Source organism: Channa argus, chromosome 15, assembly GCF_033026475.1.
Source record: "Channa argus isolate prfri chromosome 15, Channa argus male v1.0, whole genome shotgun sequence".
In the NCBI taxonomy this organism is placed as follows: Eukaryota; Metazoa; Chordata; class Actinopteri; order Anabantiformes; family Channidae; genus Channa; species Channa argus.
This window is the reverse complement of record NC_090211.1, coordinates 6,594,556-6,615,317: the sequence shown is the minus strand read 5'-3', so window position 1 is coordinate 6,615,317 and position 20,762 is coordinate 6,594,556. Positions and strand designations below refer to the sequence as shown.

At 40.8% G+C, this 20,762-nt stretch overlaps 2 protein-coding genes across 2 annotated transcripts in view; one reads left to right on the top strand and one right to left on the bottom strand.

Moving 5' to 3' along the window:
- lrrc4ba (leucine rich repeat containing 4Ba) overlaps positions 1–14,284 on the top strand; it is a 53,552-nt gene extending 39,268 nt beyond the window's left edge. Inside the window, exon 4 of the transcript XR_010910756.1 lies at positions 6,256–14,284. The gene's annotated coding sequence lies outside the window, so the exon portion shown is untranslated. The remainder of the gene's footprint in view (positions 1–6,255) is intronic.
- mybpc2a (myosin binding protein Ca) overlaps positions 14,275–20,762 on the bottom strand; it is a 49,854-nt gene continuing 43,366 nt past the window's right edge. The window contains exons 22-27 of the mRNA XM_067476368.1: positions 20,227–20,422; positions 19,055–19,194; positions 17,992–18,151; positions 16,515–16,651; positions 15,003–15,189; positions 14,275–14,666 (exon numbers count right to left, since the gene is read on the bottom strand). Coding sequence (XP_067332469.1) covers positions 14,632–14,666; positions 15,003–15,189; positions 16,515–16,651; positions 17,992–18,151; positions 19,055–19,194; positions 20,227–20,422 — 855 coding nt within the window. The 3' untranslated portion in view covers positions 14,275–14,631. The remainder of the gene's footprint in view (positions 14,667–15,002; positions 15,190–16,514; positions 16,652–17,991; positions 18,152–19,054; positions 19,195–20,226; positions 20,423–20,762) is intronic.

The following is a 20,762-nucleotide window of genomic DNA, read 5'->3' as shown; positions in this document are numbered from 1 at the left end:
CATGGAGTTTACAGTATTTTCTCCATTATGTTTCTACCTTTTTACTTCCCCTCCCGCCTTTTCCCACTCATCCTACCCTCTTTTTGTTTGTCCTGTGGAAGGACGTTTGTTTTCCTGTGGGGGTAGAAGGGAATCGACATCGAGAGATGAGTTATTGATTAGAAAGCAGGTTGCAGGGAGAGGTAATGTGACTCAGAGAAAGAGAGAGAGAGAGAGAGCGAAGACAGGATGACACGAACAATCTGTGACACATCCTGCATACTGTATCAAGGCTGCATACCCACGCATGCCCGCGTAACATATGTGCAAATTGGTGTGTACACGTTGTTACATGCACACATGATGAAAGGTGACATAAACTGTTGCTGTTGTGTGAGAATGTTTTAAAATCCTGATTCTATAGATCTTGATATTTAAGAGATTATGACGTACATATGTACCTGTCTGTGGGTGGAGAAATCACAAGCCCTTTATAGGCTCTTAAAAACAGATTTAACGTCACTTAATGCCATTGTGAATCATTCATTTTGATTTGCTGGTTTTAGGGGTGTCATCAGTGAAAGGAGAAACTGTTTTGCATGTGATTGTATCACCTAAATCTACATCACCTGACTTACTGAACTGTCAAATTTTCGTCTTTTTTTTTTGTTTTGTTTTTGAAGCTACTAAAGCTGTGAACATCTGTTGGCAAATACTGTAGGCAAAATCTCTGATCTCTGCTAAACTGTGCACCCAAAATAGATGGAATAAAATACGTTTGAATAGATTTATTAATTTTACTTTGGATATGGGTTGGCACTCAGTTCAAACTCATAATTCAGTGCTGCTGGTTGTCCTCCTCATAAAAAACATTTTTCATAATTCGCTGATTTGTCTGGCTCTTAGCTGCCAGGCTCGATTGATTCTCAGTGGGTGTTGACTGGTCTTGTTGAGAAAATCACAAGATTCATGGTGACTCTGGACATACGTGGATGCTGGTCAAGCTGAAAATGTAGTCATTTATTTCAATTCCTGAAAGGCAGCACGTCCGAGATATGTCTTTCACCTGCCAGTTACACATGTTAAACGCATTGTATAACACACTGTAATGTAATGAAATGTGTATACTTTGGGCCACATGTGTGCAGGTAAACCAGCTGTTGAGGTTGGACAAAGCAGTGAATATGTCATCCCAGGAGAAGGTAAATAAAATCCAGCAAACAACAGAAGATGTAATTTATCACGAGGATTTACCCAGGGACACTATTTCATGCACAGCTATCCATGAAGAAATGTCTTTCTTTTCCCCGAGAGGAAGCCTATGTTCTGTCAGACACCGGTGGAAGCATCAGTGTAACACCAGTCCACCAGCCAATGTGCGTGAATGTGTGGGCAATAAAAACAGCTCTTTAAGGAGGTGCCAGGGCCTCATCTGTGATGCACAGCATTTGCAGCATGTTGAGTTTGTGATATGATGCGATCTCAGGCTCCAGTCTGGACCCTGGCGATGGGCTCACAATCCACAAACTTGTTTCCATAGAGCTCCTAAAATGCTGACATCTGACAGGATTCTGACAAAAGAATCAGCCGGCCCAATTGCAGCCTACTATCTCAGATAATTATCTCTGATATTCAGCATTCCAGACTAGAGTAGAAAAACCGGCAGAAAATCTGTACAAACAAACACAATGCGATTATGAATGCATTACCATCCAGCAGACAGGCAATCAACACAAAATGACTTGTCATGCAACCCTGCAGAATTAAGAGTCCTCTCGGGTTTCCTACACATTGGAGATGATTGACATGCAAACAGCAGCTGGTTGTTTGGAGTAGAGTCAGCCTCGCCTCACCCCTCCCACCCTCACCCCCAACTTGGTCTTACTCTCCTCTCTGCATCTCCTGGTTACATAAAGGCGCCGTGTTTGTTTCTCCAAGGTGAATTAACTGGTGTTTCGGTGCACAGAGAGATGTGAATGTGCACATTTTAAAATCATGTAGCACGTTGCGAGCAACCTTTGCTCGTGCACATGGTCATTGCTGCCACCACTTCCTTCCATCCCTTTACTGCAGCATTAAACGATTCACGTAGTTGCAGCAATGACTTCAGGCAAGTAGGCAATAGTTGAAGTGAATCTCTTTCTTACTCTCATCAGCATCTTCAATTCATTGATTAGTTACCGAGGACTACTGACAGGCAGAAGCCACTGCAGTCCTTCAGATTTGTCTGTGCATGCTCGTATGTGTGCGTGCCAGCCTGTGAGTGTGAACAGATAGCGTTACAGACAGCAGACACGGGGGCAGAGCCTGCAGTTGTGCACACCTACGTGAGGGAGTGAAGGAGCCTTATTTACTCTACTACCTGGCTTATTGAGTCAACCCCCTCAGTCAGGCTCCAGTGCAGCTGCTCGCCTGCCAGCCTGCCCCCTCAGCTCCACTCACTCCGCCACTGCTGCATGCCAAGATTTTCTCAGTGCTCATACCCTGCCACCCTCCGACCCTGAACACAGCCTCAAAAGCAAACTCCGTATACGGAGTGTTGTTAACTGTGCATGGGCACATGACTTCCGTGGACCTGTTTACACATGGACCAGTGGTGGCAGGACTGGTGTCTAATGGGAAAACATTATTTATAGTCCAGTGTGACAGCATCAGCCTCGCCATTAGACTGATAATGAGCCACTGAGATATTGATGGATGCTTGTCTATATTGGTATTCACCAAGGAACCAGTGCCACTTCTCTGGGTTGCCTTGGATACCAACATTGCCTGCTAAATGACCCAATAATAGTAATGATAACAATGACAGCACTACGTGGAGATTGAGTTTTAAAACCACAGGGAGAAGGACACTGGCCAGAGCGCGAGAGTAATGAAGATGGAAAGAGAATGGTACAAATGAAACGAGGGAAATAAATGTATGTGTATGTGTGTGTACGTGTGTGTGTGTACGTGTGTTAGTGGCGGGAGATGCTTCATCAGGGGCTTAGGTTGAGTGAAGCTGGAGCGGAGACTGGAAGAAAAAACACACAATCGATGATCAGTGAAGTAGCATTAGCATTGTTCACACATCCCCAGCTCCGCCACCCCTCCAACCAACCACCCCAATCTCCCCACCACCCCCTTCCTCTTGCGGCCTCTCTTTCTTTCTTGCTGCAGCGTTGCCATGGCGACCGAGAAATGTGGGAATACCTCTGTCCTTCAGAGTGAGAGAGAGTAAAAGAGAGAAGGATGAAATAGAATGAGACAAAGGGCGTGAGGAAGGAAGTAAGGAAGGAAGAGGGGGCACAGAAGATGCAGGGGAGCATGGGGAAGGGGAGCAGACATCCCTCACCGGCTGAGCGCACATTAAAAGCCTTGTTTAGCCCTTGAAGGAGCAGCTAAAGTGTGAAACATCGTGATCTTACACACTCGTGTACACACATAAACAAATGTGCGTCAGAGTCGGCACCCCGCTAATGCATTCAGCTCCCTTCGCTGGCTCCGCTTCCATGAAAGAGAGTTAGTGGAAAGTGTTTTGAGTGAGATTGTGTGCGCAAACACACACACACGCGCGCGCATTTTCTCACGAACATGCTCTCTAACACTCTCTTCTTCTCTCTTCTTCTGTCAAACACACACACAGACGTGATTATGATGGCACACATGTTAATCAGTGGCCAGCCAGACTCCTATGTATTTACCTGCTGTCTTTGTTGTGAAGCCATGGTTACTATGACAACCCCTCCAGACTGTAATTGTCTTTTGCTTTCCATTGCGTGGCATGTTTCCCTCACCTTGTTTACCCTAAATTTTTCCCCTGACCCCCCTTTATTGTTCACCCAAGCGAGCGACTGCTGCATTAGGAAAGCAAGTGAAGTGGCCTCCCTCTTCCCCCTCTTCCTTTCCAACTCTGTCACTGCTCCTGTTGTCCCCTTCCTCTGCATCACACTCACCTTCCTGCCAACCTGCTGCAAAGATCCTCCTCAAATTCATTTTATTGGCAGCTAGCATTTCCATGGAAACATCTCGAAACCATGGCAACTATTTGAACGGAGCCAAACGCTTTCAAAACTGCTGCACTTGTCCCCTCACTCTACCTCTCTTATCCCTCTCCCTCTTGCTATCTTTATTCTCTTTCAGATCTCCCCCTCACTACAAACTGTATTGTTGTCGCAGACAACAAGCACGTGTGTTTATGTGTGTGTCTGTGATGCATTACATAGTCAACTTTTTGTGCAAAGAAGAATGACTGCACGTGCCCAAGTGTGCTTCATGCATTGATTTCTGTTTTGACAGGTTTTGACCATGTGGTTGTCTGAGCTGATTGTCTTCAACACATGAATGTGTGTCTGTGTGTCCTTTCAAATTTGCATCCTCTCCTTGTGTAGCCACTGAAATAACCAAACGTGATTATGGATGAGCTGCACCTAATGCCTAAGCCTGCTCTCCTCCATTACTTACCTAGAGCTTGTCCTCTCGAGTGTTTTAGCAGCATGCCTGTCTGTCAAACTTCTGATTCCTTCCCTGGGATGCAGGCTGATAATGTGAACCATAGTCAGGCTGAACTGACTGGGAGTCCTCTCATGGCAAAGCATTTATGTGAATATGAAGAGATAATTAAGAAAAATAAGTTAACTTAAATTAAAAGAAGAATCATAGTAGCAAGATATTTTATTGATTCCCCAGCAAGATGGTGTACTTGAAGGACTGAAGGAATATTCTGATGTCTGTACACATTTTGTCCACAGTGAGAAAAAAAATTGCAGAAACTTGATGATACTATAAACCATTTATTTAAACCAATCAAAATCTATCTCTTGTTTTTTTAACATCCATTTGCGTCATTGATTGGTTTATCTGGGGCTTCAGCATCCAATATTTTAAGCTTAGCCCAGCTTAGCCCCAAATTTTACTGCAGCGAAGCCACTTTGCTTTAACCTGTGAGGGAGGGGGGAACTTGTGCTGCACTTGACTGAGGAAGCAAACAGATTTGCATGCACTTTCCCTGTGGAAGTTAAGAATCTATTCTTCATGGCTATTCAAAAAAGAAAACTGCAGGTAAATTATTAAGTGTGAAAATGAAACAATGAGACGAATGAGCTGTGGCAAAAAGTGAAGCAATAAGAAACCGAACTAAATTTTGTTTCCTTACATAACTATAGGAAGCCATTGCAGGCAGCACGTATAATTACAGTAAAATGTCTGACTGACAAGTGCAGCTGTGTTCTGTCTACACACATGGCTGATCCATGCCAAGTCTGGCCAGTAATACATCCAGGAGTAAAACCGTTTTTGTCAGTAAATACTGTCTGGCATGCAAATGTGCAAATATTTAAACATAAGATCATATAGAACTTGTTATATATTTAAATAGGATAGTGGAATAATTAGGGAAACATTTTGATTTGATTCATAGTGTAGTTAATAGCTACTCCATTTTCGCTAAGTTTAACTAATCAAAGATCAACTCAGGATCAATACCACGGAGAGAATTCTTTTGTACTGATGTACAGTAAATGCTAAATGACTTTTATTGCCTTCTGTTTATAATTTCTATTAGAATCAGTCAGTCAGAAAAAGAGCAGAAAAGGCGCATAACATTAAAACAGAAAATAGGAGAGACACAAAACCACAAAACCACAAACAGTCACAAATGAAGAAAGTAAAACAGACAGTAAAAATATGAGAGCAAAAAGGAACTGGATGAATCTGGTAAAAACAAAATTCTTTAACAATAAATCTGGATTGACAAATCAGACTTTTGTCTCTGCACAAGCAAAAATGTGATGATTTTAAATTACAGGAATACTGCAGAGGGTGGAAGACTGGTCCCTAACAAGATACACTACATTCAGTAACTGTATCTGTATGGGTTTTCTGCTGTAAGTGTGAAAGACAGATTTTGCAAGCAACACATCTATTTAAAAAGAGGAAAGGACAAAAGACAAGGAGGATAGAGAGAAAGAGAGCAGTAAAATTGATGCATCATAAACATCTATGTAGGGACAGAAATTAAAAGTTACGGCAGATGGTAACCAAGACAGAGGTGAGCCACACTCATTCTACAGGGAATAATCTGTTGAGGATAAATTTGTTAAGAACAGTATGGTAAAAAAATGACCCATCGATATATGAAAATATCAATGTTAGCTTCAGACGGGCCATGAAAACTTAAGTATTTATTTGATCTTCTCAAGTCTGCATCTTCCTACATGAGCAATGTGCGTTCCCTTGTGGAAACTTTGAAGTTGAAATTTAATAAGTGTTGTTTTTCTGTTTCTTCTTCCCTCCCAGATTCTACTTACACATGCGTGTACAGGAAAGCATGTGTGAAGTGAAAGCAATGCCATACAGTGCTCCTATGTTTCCTATTGACATCCTGACTTCTCTTGATAAAGTGTATGTTATTGATTTGTCAGCAAATGTGGGTCCTGGGGCACCATATTGTCATTTAAGAGTTGTAGGCTATAGCCACAAATAATTTGGGGACCCCCTCCTGCCTTTTATGAAACAATACATAAAACAACATTAATAGCAAGCCCTATTTATTTTATTGATGCAAGTCAATAGACTTCCTATTAGTTTATTAATCGCCCCTGTATATGCACATACAACTCTGTACTTTATAGAGCTAACAACTAAAGGCACACAGTCTGAAAAGTTTTGTCATTTAGGATGAGAAACCAAACATTTTCTTCCAGTGAAAGCAAATGTTTCCTTTTACAACAGACATGGATGTAAAGCATAGACATTTTAGTTGAACTGGTTTTACTACTGAATATGTCAAAAATATTTACAGCCTCATTTAGCAGCTCTGATAGATCCCTCTGCAGATGAGACAGAAATGGAGGGCCAAGAATTTGGAAAGCATAAAAAACGCTCGTAGCCTGCACCCTAGTTTTGTGAGTGTAAAAATGGTGCTTTTTTGAGAAAAGAAAATAAAGTTTGCTTTTCTTATCAAAAAGAGTTGCAGCTTGACTGGACGTCATGACCACAGTGAGCTGGATCACACTTATTATCTAAGAGCTATTAAAAGTTGTTTATTTTTATTTTTTGAGAAACATATCAGAGTACTTTCTTTAGCACTAGAGCTTTGAGTGGAGACGAGAGATGTTAGAAAAACATCTAACCACATCGAAATGCCATAACTGTGAAATTTAATCTGTCCTATTTTAGAGCTGTTGGTAATAATTGATATCTCACCACAGCTCTGATGTGTCAAAAGACTTTGATTTTATCTGAAAGATCTAATTTTAAGGCTGTGGTCATACAAGCACAGGGAAACTAATAACATCACTCCCAAAATGAAATTAGGCAGATAAAATAATTTCCATCCCCAATGACAAAATAAAGGTGGCAAGAGATCTCTGCATTCTTTTGATGTTGTGCTGCCGCTTTTGTCTTATACACATAAACATATATAAGCACTCGTCTATTTTATAATTGAGTCATGACATTATCAGCTTTATGTTCCGATTCTCTTCTCTCTCTTTTATCTACTGTATGTTTTCTACTCTTTTGCCTATCCTGCCTTCCTTAAAATAAAGCATTTCCATTTTTTCTTTAGCAAGTAAAGTGAAATTAGTGTAATTGTTTTAATGAAAAGACCGTAAGGCATTTTTTTCCCTCCACCCTGTGATAGCAGATGAGTCCTTCTTACCTGGAGCGTAAGGCTGTCCCCAAAATCAGAGAGGATGCAGAAAGAAAAACCATGGTAACAGCAGAAAAATATAACTAATAGTATATAAAAGAATTTTAAATAATAAAAGAACAAAAACAATCCAAAAAATAATACTATTACTAAACATAATGCAGATGAAAGCACAGGTATATACACAAGTCTGCTCAGGATTTGCTCAGTGGGGAAAAATACAATTACAGTGCCTCGAAATGAATAAAAGGTATATTCAGTTATCTCAGTCCTTTGAAGATGGGTGAGGACGAGTAAGCAAATCTACTTCAACAGCAAGGGTTTTCTGTTGCGGACGAGAGAAAAAGAAACTCCCGAAGTGCGGAGATTAGTAGGTAGTGCTGCCACTTTCTACTTCTCTGGGGAGTGGTGTGTGTTTGTGTATTCATGGGGGGGTTGTAACACACGCTGATCCAGTCTGTGGCAGACTGGGGGCACAAATTTCAACAGTGGCAGGATTCCTAGGAGTTAATGATGAGGAGCGACCAGAGGTGTAGACATTATGATGAAAGCCCATGCGGAGAGAACAAAATGATCACAATTGGGGGCTGACAAAATAATAGAAGCGCCTTAACAATATGTGAATAGCAAGCAGCTAATAAGGAAGACCACCCATTGCTGTATTCGGAACAGCTCCAGTCCTCCCTGTAACCCGTTATTCTGTCTCTTGGTCTGTGTGGTGGGATTTTGGAGCTTCCTTTGAGAAGAAAAACTTTGAATTGTAGGAACAAGTGTAGTCCATCAGCAGGTGCAATTTATTTAGCTTTTTGTAAAATATGGTACTTTTTGCTAAATACTTAAACAGTTTATTAATTTTAAGTAAGATGTTTAACGGCGGATTCATTAAACTAAACATTTTACCTGTTCAGACACTACGTAGTTTTCAGTGACTTTATTCATTACTTTTGTCCACCTTTTTCGACCGTTAATGCATTTTAACTAACTAAGTCCTGTGTATCAACTATTTCAGCTGGTTAGCCAATAGAGTTAGATAGCTATAGCAATATGTGCCTTAAAGCTGGGGAGACACATAAAGACCAGGTAAGAAAATCTGGACACACCTGATAAGTGAGGTCACGTGTGGCAACAGACTGAACAAACTGGAGTTCTGGAAGTAGTCAAACCCCCTTAAATCCCAGAAGAACAAAAACTGTCACATGTTCCTGTGCCAAACTAACATGTTGGCAACATACAACTTCCACTTCTTATAAGCCGTGTAATTTGCAAGAAGAACAAATGCTGAAAAAGCAGCTGTTAAGCGGCATTCTGCCTTTAAGCTACTGTAGCACTGGGACTCGGAAAACTCACAGTGTCATAGGAGGTGTCAGCAGCATCTCTCCACAACAAGATCAATTTTTTAGCATATTTCTACTTCCAATAAATATTTTAAAAGTAAAAGTTAAATATTGTTTTCAAACTCTCTCACTTAGAACAGGTCATGTACACCTTATAAGCAAGTGAAGAATTTTAAATACATAATTTACAATAGTAGTTCAGTTGCATCTGTACGCTCCATGCATCTCCTGTAGAAGTATCACTGGTTTACAGTATCTGTCTTATCATTGTCCCGCCCTTTGTAGAAAACAGTGGGCATTGAAGTGCAAAGTCTTGCTATGCCTTTGCCTCGTGTGGCAGTGTGTGTGGATGTACCGAGTAGTGTAGTGAGTAGTGGAGACATCATGATGGAGCAGTGTTTGCACCCGAGGCTGCATCTGCCATTTGAAATGGCGTCGTAGTCCTTGTCTCATGCATAACCCTTCAGATCAATCATGATGCATAATGCCAGTACACTGACCGTTCTTGCTGTCGTGAATCGACCATCATGTTGGACAGTTGACAGATACTGGGGTGAAGACGTTTTGTGTCCCTCAGGTAAAAGGAACAGAATAAAAAAACAAGTCTTTTTTTTTTGTTGTTGTTAATTAAAATTTGTGTTAGTTAACCATTTTTTCTTTCCTCTTCCAACAATTTGTTTTCGGCTCAAGGTTTTCAGAACAGCTCCTGTCCTCCCTGTGATGCTTTCGTGTTGTTTCTTGGAATGTGTGTCGTGGGATTTCAGAGAATATTTCAAATGTAGAACCTTTAGTTATGAGGGACATGTGAAGTGAACATCTTCCAGTAGAAGTTCATTGATGACTAGATCTGGTTGTTGAGAAAATGCTGCTGTTCATAAAATTTCCTTGAAAACATGTTTCCCTGAACAGAGCCACTGCAAAAATGGAAACACTTCACAAGAATCCTGCGGTGTACTATCTGTACTCCTTTTTTATTTATACTGAGACAGAATAATATTAACTTTAACTTTCTTTTCTTTTTAGTGCAGTATCTGAACAGCAGTGATTTTCCTTGACCCCCACAGCCCTTTGAGCGATTAAGAACCCCTTAATCAGCACCACTCATCATGTTCCAAATGTCTACATTTGATTTGATTTTAAACTTAAAACCTCTTTGAATTGAAAAGCTCAACACATGTTTTTTATTGAGTCTCAGCTGCTGGACGAGTTAATTAGGTGTAGCTGTGTAGCAGCCGACTTATTAAGTGTCTTGACCACGCGCTGTCTTTATCAGTGTATGTTTGTCAGTGTTTTGCATATGCTGTCATGATCTTCCAGACTGTTATTCCTTTTACACTATGCACATGGATTTACATACACAATATGTAGCTCATTTGTGGGTGCCAACACATTGAACACCTACAACACATACGCGCGCTCGTGTGTGTGTGTGCGAGCGAGCGTGTGTGCATGCATACACATTAGTTATGAGAACCTTCTGTTCTGGCTATATTTGTTCTCTCAACTTGTATTCTCACCTCTAAATAGCAACCTAGATTTTTAAAGAGTTTCATTGTAAATCCATATCAGACTTCATCCCCTCTTTCCATCATATCAATCAATTATGAGCCAACTTTCTAATTCAGCAGGAGATATTCATTAGGGTGAGAGCAGTCAATGTTCTGGATGAGATAGGTTCAAGAGCAGCTTGTTAGGGCTGTACTGGAGAGTGAGGAGTAGCAGTGATAAGAATGAAACTTTGCTCCGAATATATATACATGTTATGTACATGTTTGTCCTTTTGTTATTTTAGAACATCTAGAAAGACAATGCTGAGATAAAAAAGTGATGATAAAGTAATTTGTGCAAGTGGAAAACTTGCTTTGATTTTTTTGTGGTGATGCCAGTGTTGTACTGAACTGTCACAGTCAGGACGGAACTGATCCAGAAATCCAAGCCGTGGAGTTACTCACTGGTCTGCAACCTGTCTCTCACTTTTTGGTCATTAGCTCATAGACAATCATTGAAACAAATGGCAAAAATGAGTTGGAAGGGTTTGAATTTCCTTTAAAAAAGTGGCAGAAGAACTGTTGCCCTTTGTGTATTATGGGCATCTGATCTGGATTCCTCAGTCTAAAGGTTTGCTGGATTTTAAGAAACTCCACTGAAAACCCAGGAGACACTGTAGATGTTCAGTCCCATCTGGCTAAAAACATATTAGTACACACTCCAAATTACTTTGCCTGCTTCTTAAGTGATCTTGGCCATGTGTAAGTGATGGGATAATATCATCAAATAAATGATCAACCACAGTGTTTAAGTAAAAAAATGCAAATCTAAGACTTATTTGTAGGTCAGTTCTGTGTGGTTTTACAGTGTGGAAGACTTATGTTTATTTGTTTGTCACACTAAAAAGACTTTGTTACAGTACATCGCTGTAGATATTCTATAAAAACTAAAAAGCTAAAATTTGACAGGCTGTCCCTGTGGCCTTGGAACTGCAATATCTGCAGTATAACTTCAGCCAAGAACCACTGCATCTGCCTTTCTGTAGTATCTCAACTATCAACTACTGCATAAAGTCATAACGTTAAAAAGGAAATTGAATTTACAACAACACAAGTCCTTCCTTCAATAAAACTCTAATTCCTACCTAATCTCTAAACTTCCTGACCCTAAACAGCTTCTAGTAAAACAAAAAAACAAACCCCTCCCAAGTGTCCATCACATAGACAGAAACTCAAAAACCAGCCACCCTCAGCACAGACTAAGCTGTCAGCCATATGCAGTCATGAAGTTGTCATTATTGTGAAATATGAGGGCAGCCCTGTCTTTAACGCCTCCACCCCGTCCCCCCAGATACATTGTCCTCATTATATGGGTTGTGAGCTCAGGGAGTGTTTAGGCTCTTTAATCAAGGAACACCATGACAAATAACTATAAGTCATACTGGTGTTCAATAAGAACTTACCATGGCAACCACAAAAAACCAAGCAAAAAAAATAAAAATCTCAGCAACTGAAGATGAAGACAAAACCTCCATGTGGTCTTGTGTGTGCTGAAATGTACTGTACAGTGGTCTGTGTGTGGCCTGAACTGTAAGTACGCGCGTAGACATTGTGTGCAGTGTTAAGAAAACAGGTGCATGGTATATGACACATGTGTGTTTTCATGTGTGTTCTCCCATCTCCTCTTATACTGTAATTACACTGAGACTCACTGCAAGGCTCCTTCCCTCCAGTGCTCTTCCTCTCTCCCTCTATTTCTTCCTCCCTCACTCCAAGTCTGTGATTTCATGTATAATTACTTGCATAATTATAGTTCCCTCAATCCTACTGTTTTCAGGAGGTCTGTTTCTGTATCGCTTGTCTTTCGTTTCTTTTACACACACAGATCAGCACATGCAGACGGCCCCAATGTTTGCACCATTCTGCTTCCCTTTTTGCCTGGTAGTAGGACTTGTCTCATCACTCTCTTTTGTCTTGTCAGGCCTGTTCTAATATTTGGAAGACAGCCGAGCAGATACAGTGCGCATGGAGAAGCCAGTGGTTTACTTCTGGGCTGCCATGCTTCCTCATTAATTATTCACTCAGACATCACAAACTTAAAGAGCCTTAAGGTGTGTCACAGGGAGTAAGGGAAAACAAAATGCTCTATTTTTTTCTAGCTTACTACTTAAAGGTTTATGAAACTGTGTGAGAAAAAGGAGATGCACACTGACAGCAGCATTGTAAACCTGCACCTTCTCATATTTTTGAAAGTTTCTTAAGGCTCGCGGATGATGCCAGTAGATACAATTAGTCTGATTGCTTAGCAACTGAACATCACTTTTCAGAGCAGGAACAGAGGGTAAAGCTCAGGTGGAGTTTCGAGGTTACACGCTGTTTTTCTGAAGAATGTTTTTCCCAAAACTTCCATGCAAAGTAGCATGTTGTGTATCTTCAGTGCTGCTTTCATGTGTCAATCAGGAGTGTGACACGCCACACGTCTCAGGTTAACTGACAATAGGATTATATCAACAGATACACACACTTGCAGAGTCACTTACTGCTTGACAGCATTCAAAATTTTAGCCTTATGCTGCACTGCAGGTCTAGTCTTCAGCCAGTTGTGGCCTACTTTCAGGTATCTGGAGGATTTTCCTAGTTTATCTCCACATTTGTGCCCTCACTTTATTTCTACTCATTTTTATTGACATGCTGCAATGTACAGGAGGAAATGCAATCTATTGTACTTAGAAGTGCTGATTGTTTCAAGGTGAGGGCCAAGAGTGAAGATGAGTCTGGCACATGTTGGAATCATTAAGGTTTGGAGCTTCAGTCAGTGATGCATTATTAATGTGATAGTTCTTAATAACCTGCCACTCACGATTATGCCACACACCCTAACGATGGTCAGTCATGGTCTTTGTCACTGTGTTCTTACCCCCTCTGCTGGAGAGACATGAGACCAAGACTTGAGGTCGTCAGTTGTGGGACAGGCCTGAGTAAAGTACTCTCTTATCCCCCACAGGAGGGTGATGTATTTATTCTGCAGCGTGAAACTCCTCCAAACTATTTTAGTTAAAACTTCTGCTTTTGCCTCTAACTTGAGTTTTTTTCTCTCTGTTTTCAAATCTTTTTTAGTCAAATGGTCGAGTTTTGAGTGTGTGTAAGGGAGGGCGAGGTCACTTGGGACGCTGGTCTGAGTTGTAGCGCAGTGAGGCTTTAATTTGGTGTGCCGCAGCGGACTCTCCCAGCAGAGACGGTGCTGTGTTTGTTTTGCGGGTGTGTAAATTAGTGGTAATTCGTTTGCTCAGTAATGACGTGGGAGAGCTAATTAGGGCAGTGTTGATGGGTGCATTAATTAGTCTCTAGTGTGTGTTGCTAATGAGACCCTGATTCCAAGTGTGTTTGTGTTTTCGTGTGCATGAGTGTAAGCCATGTATCTGTAACGGCCTACCACTGTAGGTCTTGTCATGAGGAACAAACTGTAGTATGAGAGCATGTTGGAATGACTGCTGGGGGGGAGAGTGTGTCCCTGAATCAACATATGTTCCCTCTGTGAGTGTGTGTGTGTGCATGAAGGGCACAGCACATCCATATCTGTGCACAAGAACCCCTTTAATCCTAGTGCCTCCATGATGCCGACCATGCCTGGCTGAAAAGTGATCCCTCCATTCAACCTTCACAGGGCTGACGGACTCCTGCTCATGCATAACACACCTCACACCGTGGCGAAGAAGCAGAGGTGTGCAGCCGCTCGGTCACGCTGCGGTGGTTCCAGTGCTACAGTTGCATCACAATCATAAATTCACCCCAACCTATAAAAATGTCCCGGACACAAAACAGACAACACAGGGAGCCGTAATGGATGACAAGCAGTTTTATAAGTGTGTTCAGTGACAGGTCCACTTCACAGATAAGAAGGATCCATCTGTGTGTCACAGTGGGGCAGTGCTACTACACTACTCTTGTGGCTTCTCTCAGTCAGGATGTGACAAGGTGGCAGCTTGCTGTGAGAATTTATGGCATATTACTGATGTGGCATTCGTCATAGCCGCAGCAAAAGGCAAGCATATACAGTAAGGAGATGGAGGGGCGGGAGGATTGGCTTTAGAGTCTCACCAATGATTTATTCTAATCATATTTATTCATGACTATCCTGTTATACATAATCCATTACTATTCCTGTTCAACTGTATCCTCTGGTGTTTCATACTGTCGCTCATTTCTTCGCCTGCTCTCCTTTCTCTTGTACGACTATGAAGAAAAAGAAAAATTTAAATCAATGTGAGCATCCAGTAGATCATCCTGTTTAAAAAAAAAAACTACAGCATCCAGAGTCACATGTGTCTTTGAAACTTAAACTTGCAAATACAGTGAGGTGAATCATGTGTTATATATTTTATATACTGTATAGCACATTTAAATTTCATTTGAAGTTTCACAACAACATATCAGTCAAAGTGTTGAGGACATGGAGATTTGTTTTGCTGAGCTTTTATTAAGGACTGTCAGCCAGAGATTTGCCCTGACCTCAGTTGTGCTCTAGTTCAAAACTTTGAGATTATGGGAACTGAACTTCAGGTAGCTTACCACGAACTTCAAGCTTGCACTCCACCTCAGCCTGCCCAAGATCGTTGATGGCCCTGCAGGAGTATCTGCCCCCATCAAACAGGCTTGGCTTGCGGATATTGAGAGTCAACACACCCTGGTTGTTCTGCATTAAGAACTTGGGGTCTTCACCGATGATCATATTATTCTTCATCCAAATGATCTTTGGCTGCAGAGCAGAGTGTGTTGGAGGAAGAGGTATAATTGGGATGAAGGAAAGGGGAAATGAGGAGGAGAAGGCACATAAACAGAGCAATGGAGAAGGGAAGAGGGAAAGGTGAAATTAGGTCAACATTTCGGCTTGACAAATCTTTGTCGATTTGCTGGGATGAAAAAAAAGAGCGTTCACAGATCTTTCTCCTCCACCTCTTGTTCTAACTTCAGATATAAATATATATTCCTGCTGCAAAGGCATCAAAATCCTCTCTAACTGTTCTACACTCACTGTTTGACACTCAAGACCTGTACGCTCACTCTAACAAACATGGAGCATGAAATCTTTGGCGTACCCTTGCAGCACAGCTAAGAACAACAATCCAGCATAAACAGGATGGGTGGTGCTATAGTGGTGGATATTATGTTTGTTTGCAAGATACAATTGGGACAATTAGGCCTACTGTGAGTACAGGCGGGTGACAAATTAAAGAAAAAAAGCTGAAAAAATGAGAACCATAAAAAATGCAAACGCTTCCACACGTATGAGCAGTTAAATCCATTAAACCATTTGCTGTGGCTTTTACCAGATCTCAACCCAAAACCCCCAGGTTTTTTGTTTATTTATTACCCATTTCCTAACACGAAGACTCCGAACTCCTCAATTTGCTCAGAAATACACTATTTCCATTAATTAAGTGGTATTTTGGCCCTATTTGCATAATATTTACAAAATAGAATGCACTCTTACTAATACTTTTTACAATGTTCTGGACTCGATATTTTTTATTCCCCAGATTGATTTTTATATATAATTATCCTGTATGTATATCAGATGTTTTAATCTGAACATGTATCTAGATTAGTAAAAATATATATGTTGAGAATAGACAATAATTTTTATGTTTTGTGACATTTATAAGGTAATTAGGAAAGAATCACTGTAATGATAACTTTTTTTTAAAAAATGCAGCAAAAAGCTGATTGGAGGTTTCTTGGCCAATGAACAAATGTTTGTCCAAATTACATTGAAATATGTTAATTTTAGACACTGATACTGATAATGAGACACGATGACCTTCGATTGGCAATAAATGCCAATCATCTCAAAACTGAACTACATAATCATTACACTGGAATCCCCTACACTGTAAGGTGGTAGCTGGAGGAGATAGAGCAAGGTTTCTATCGAAAACAATGTCAGCGGTATAATCCCCAGCTCCTCTTGAAGCGTCCCAGTGTAGTGAAGACACTGAAGCCCAAGTTGGTCATGTGCATCTCATTCATTTGTAAGTCACTTTGAATCAAAGCATGAAACCAAATATAAATGGATATAAATACCTTGGGGTGGCCACGGACGGCACAGCTAATGGCAGTGGCGTAACCTGCAACTACACTTCTGTCCACCAAAGGGGTTGTGAACTTGGGGCAGTGGTTTATCCCCCTTTCTTTGAAGGGTGGAGGGTTATAGGCCAGACCTGGACAGGTGGAGAAGCCTTACAGTTATTTGTTACTTTGAAAAAAAAATGATCATTGTGAGCATTGAGCTTAAAACAATTAAAACATGTCACAAAACAACAGGGTGATGACCGAGGCTTTTTGCAATTGCACACAAAAAAATCTAAATCTAGAGTCTACGTGTGCTTTTTGCCAATAGTTTTTTGAACAACAGTAACATGTTACAAATAGCTAGTATTTATAAGGGGGGTGACTCAATGGGTAGAGCAGCGAAGGCCACAGGATCGAATCCCACCCCAACAGATGTGGCCATTGACCAAGGGCTACCTTGGTGCCGCTCCTGAGCCCAGATAATATGTTGGGTAGATGAATGGATTGCAAAATTCAGCACTTTCCCACAGGAGACTGACGTTCTCTAGTATGAATAATTGTGTGTTTAACCACAACATTTCTATTAAATTAACCTCATCCTGTAACTTTGAAAGTATCTATGTTGGTTATCCATCATAGGACAGAGCAGTGGAGTGGATACAAGAAACTGGAAACAATCTCAAAACAATTCATCAGCCAAACAAATTACATTATTAAAACATGAACTGCAGAGAACCTATGTTGTATTTTGACATATATACACTATGTTTTCTGTAACACTTTTAAAGAGTGTGTCAAACATAGTCTGAAATTTCTAATTTGTAACACGCTGTAATCACTTCCAGCTGCTTTGTGATTGCTTTCTGTTCATATCTTGTTACAACAGCAAACTGTTGTAATTTGCAAATTACCATCTGAATCATCAAGACAGGAAACTGACTTTTGATTCATCCTCAGGTCAGATGGATACAATGATAAACAATGCTCACAATTTTATAGGCCAGACTGCTCCTTGGAACACAAAAGAGATTGGCTGGTTGGCTGCCAAATTTTCTGGTAGAGTAAGCAAATGCAACAACACAACAGTTGCAGCATTTGGCTGGTGGCAGGTGTTAATTTCCTAGCCTGGTTGCTTTCATAATCCAAAGCCAGTATTAAATATTATTTAACATTTTGTCAAAGAATCTTTCTGATTAGCATAATCAGAGGAAAATAATTTTCCTACAATTATGTTAAAGTAATTAATCACAACCAATAATTAATCATTTAAGTTATTAGTATATCCTATAGTAAAAAAGAAATCGTATTACATTTTGCATTTTTCTAAGTTTCCTGTTTTCAGTATCTTACCGCTTACAGATCACAATGACCAGTGTGTGTTTTAACTGAATACAATGGGCCTACAGCTCACCATGCATTTGATGCTCTTTGCCATCAGAAGCAATGATATCATGTTAAAGTGCATGGCGCTCTGCAGGGATTTTATTACCTGTTTTGGTAATGACGGCAGTGTTCTTGCTGATGCCAGGCTCGTTGCTGAGGCCACAGATGTTTTCGCTGAACACTCGAAAGGAATACTCGTTCCCCATGACCAGGTCAGACACAGTGCAGCTGGGCCTGCGGTTGTGCTCGTAGACCGTGAACCACTCCTGATGCGAGAGGGAAATAGAAGGAGAGGAGAAGCAGAAGTTGAAAGAGGCTTATAGACAGGGTTGAACGCTAAATAAGTTAAAAAAAAAATCTCCTTTCTCCAGTATCCATCTTCTTCCACTTCACCTTCCTGTTGAGCTGTACAACTTGACGACCATGACAGTACAGTGAGGCTTTGCAGGTATGCGACAAATCTCCTAACAACCACAGGAAGAACCATCGTGACTCAACATTTGTGGATGTTGCAAAATAACTATGAGGTAAAAGTCTAAGAGTTTTTATGACTGATTAAATTGATTAAATTGTAGTGTCAGTCTGAGTTTGTGCACATGCTGTTGCCCTATCAATAAACTAGGTTATTGTTGTCTTTGATAACACAAAATTTTAAAAACTAGGGTTGACCTCATAATCATCACACCAAACCATCTGAAACATAAGAAACCATTATAATTTTGACAAAAAAGTAGAATTAAAACGTGGGTAATGTGTGTTTCTGTTGGTTTCTGTTTGTGTTTTTTTTCTACTTCTGTGGATCATTGGATAACATACAAATTGGGTTGTAATGTACAGCTGTGTAAAAATAAACTTCTTTGAACATTAATAAACTATCCATATAAACCCTTACTGTAACATTTGTTAACCTAGAACCTGATTTTAGGTTGTTTGTACTATAGCTCTCTATAACTGCTCAAAAACTATTAAAACACCTCAGTGAACCACATTGCTGCGCTGGCCGACATGTTTCTCCCACGTAAAAAATGTGACCAAAGGCTAAGATCACTTTTTATAGCTTTTGAAATTGATTTCCACAAAGCCTGTGAAGCTTTTTAAAAAAAATCTCAATCATAAAACAAACTACCATTGCTTTCTGTACATTAGTGAACACTTGTCTTTATGCCTACTTCAGTCTTCCTGTCAGCCTTCTGAATAGTGTAGCCGATAATCTCACAGTTGCCGTCATCTTTGGGTGGCTTCCACTCCAGCGCAGCATTAAAACCCCAGACGTCTGTGACGTGCACACCAATCGGAGGACTGGGCTTTTCTATTGGGATTGTGAGAGAGAAAGTTGTAGGATCTTGTGTGAAAATATGTACAAAACAGGTTTGTTAGTCAGTTATGAGAGAGAAATACAGAACTCAAAGGGACTGGAACATTTTTCCCACACGTGCATAGCTCAGCTGGTTGAGATAAGTAACTGGCTTCCCTGTCTTGGTAGTAATGTAGACAAGATTTTAAAGGTAGATTGATAAACAGATCTGAAGCAGGGAAATCCCACAGAGAGAAAGAAAAGCAATATTCACAGCAGTAAAGATTTGGCAAAGATTGACAGATTAGCAAAGCAAAAGACAGTTCAAGGAAAGGCGGTGAGCTGCTCACATTACTGTGGTGGCAAAGAATTGACAATCTGAGAAACAGTACTTTGTCCCTGCCTGGATTACAGAGAAATATAGTGTGTTTATCATAGATCCTTCTGTGTGGCATGTACAGTACACAGCTCAGTACAGTAATACTGTACTACAGAGTTATGTATTTGTCATTAATCTTGCTCTGCATCCCCTACCCTGTGGAGTACAGTACAAAGAGCAAGCAGCACTACTGTTTTTGCCTGGTAATCCTTTCTGTACTGTCTCCTCGTGCAACAGTACGGTGACAGATCAGCTGGGGGGGGATGGGGGCCTGAAGCCACAGCATCTCATTAGCTCAACTCTCTCAGGAGTGTCGGTGACAGAGTAGCCCTACAAATCCAAACCTAATCCCAGTCTACGTGCAAATAATCTCAGAGGAGCCCCGCCAAATAATCCACCCAGCACCCTGACCCGGGGAGGCGAGCTGAAGGATGAAGCATGAGCTGGCGGCCGCAATGCTGGTGCAGGAGCCAGGATTATGTGAGCGAGAGAAATCAAAGCTATGAGTCACAGATCCTAAGGAGTATGAAATTAGGAATTATCATCAAATTTGGAAAAACTCTTGACATGTCACAGATTTAGGCTCAAGCCATGATCCCCTTCCAAACAGGTTATTAACAGTGGGGAGCAGGAATCATGCCCGGTGCTCTAATTTTAATAAGACTAACCTACAATCTGGATGTGTATGTCTGCGCTGTCCGACATGTTCTCAATCTGAACGGACAGTGTGTACTTCCCAGAGTGGCTTCTTTCTGTGGAGCGGATGAAGAGGATGGTATCCACTTCACTGGTACGAGTTCCCACCGTTTTGTCCTCCAGGGGAACGCCGTCTTTGAACCAGGTCACAACAGGGCGAGGTTTTCCCTGCAAGTTAGAATGACACAACAGATAAAGGCACATTATGTGTGAAATAGCAAAATAACGCACTCAATAAGGTTTTTACTGCCAGTTTTGGTTCAAATGCTATGTGTTAGATGAATGTGACATCATTATGTTTTGTTTGTTTTGTTTTTTAAAAAACAGAACAGTTTATCTTTTTTCGTTTAAGGCAGCTTTTTCTAGTTTAACATGTCTCAGCTTTAGGTACACGTATAGGATGACAGAACTGCGGGTGCTCTTTTCTCCCAGGAGAATATGTAGCCACATCCTCTGTCTCAGAAAAAGCTTCTCATCCGTTTCTTCAAAAGCCAGCAGGGCCATGGCT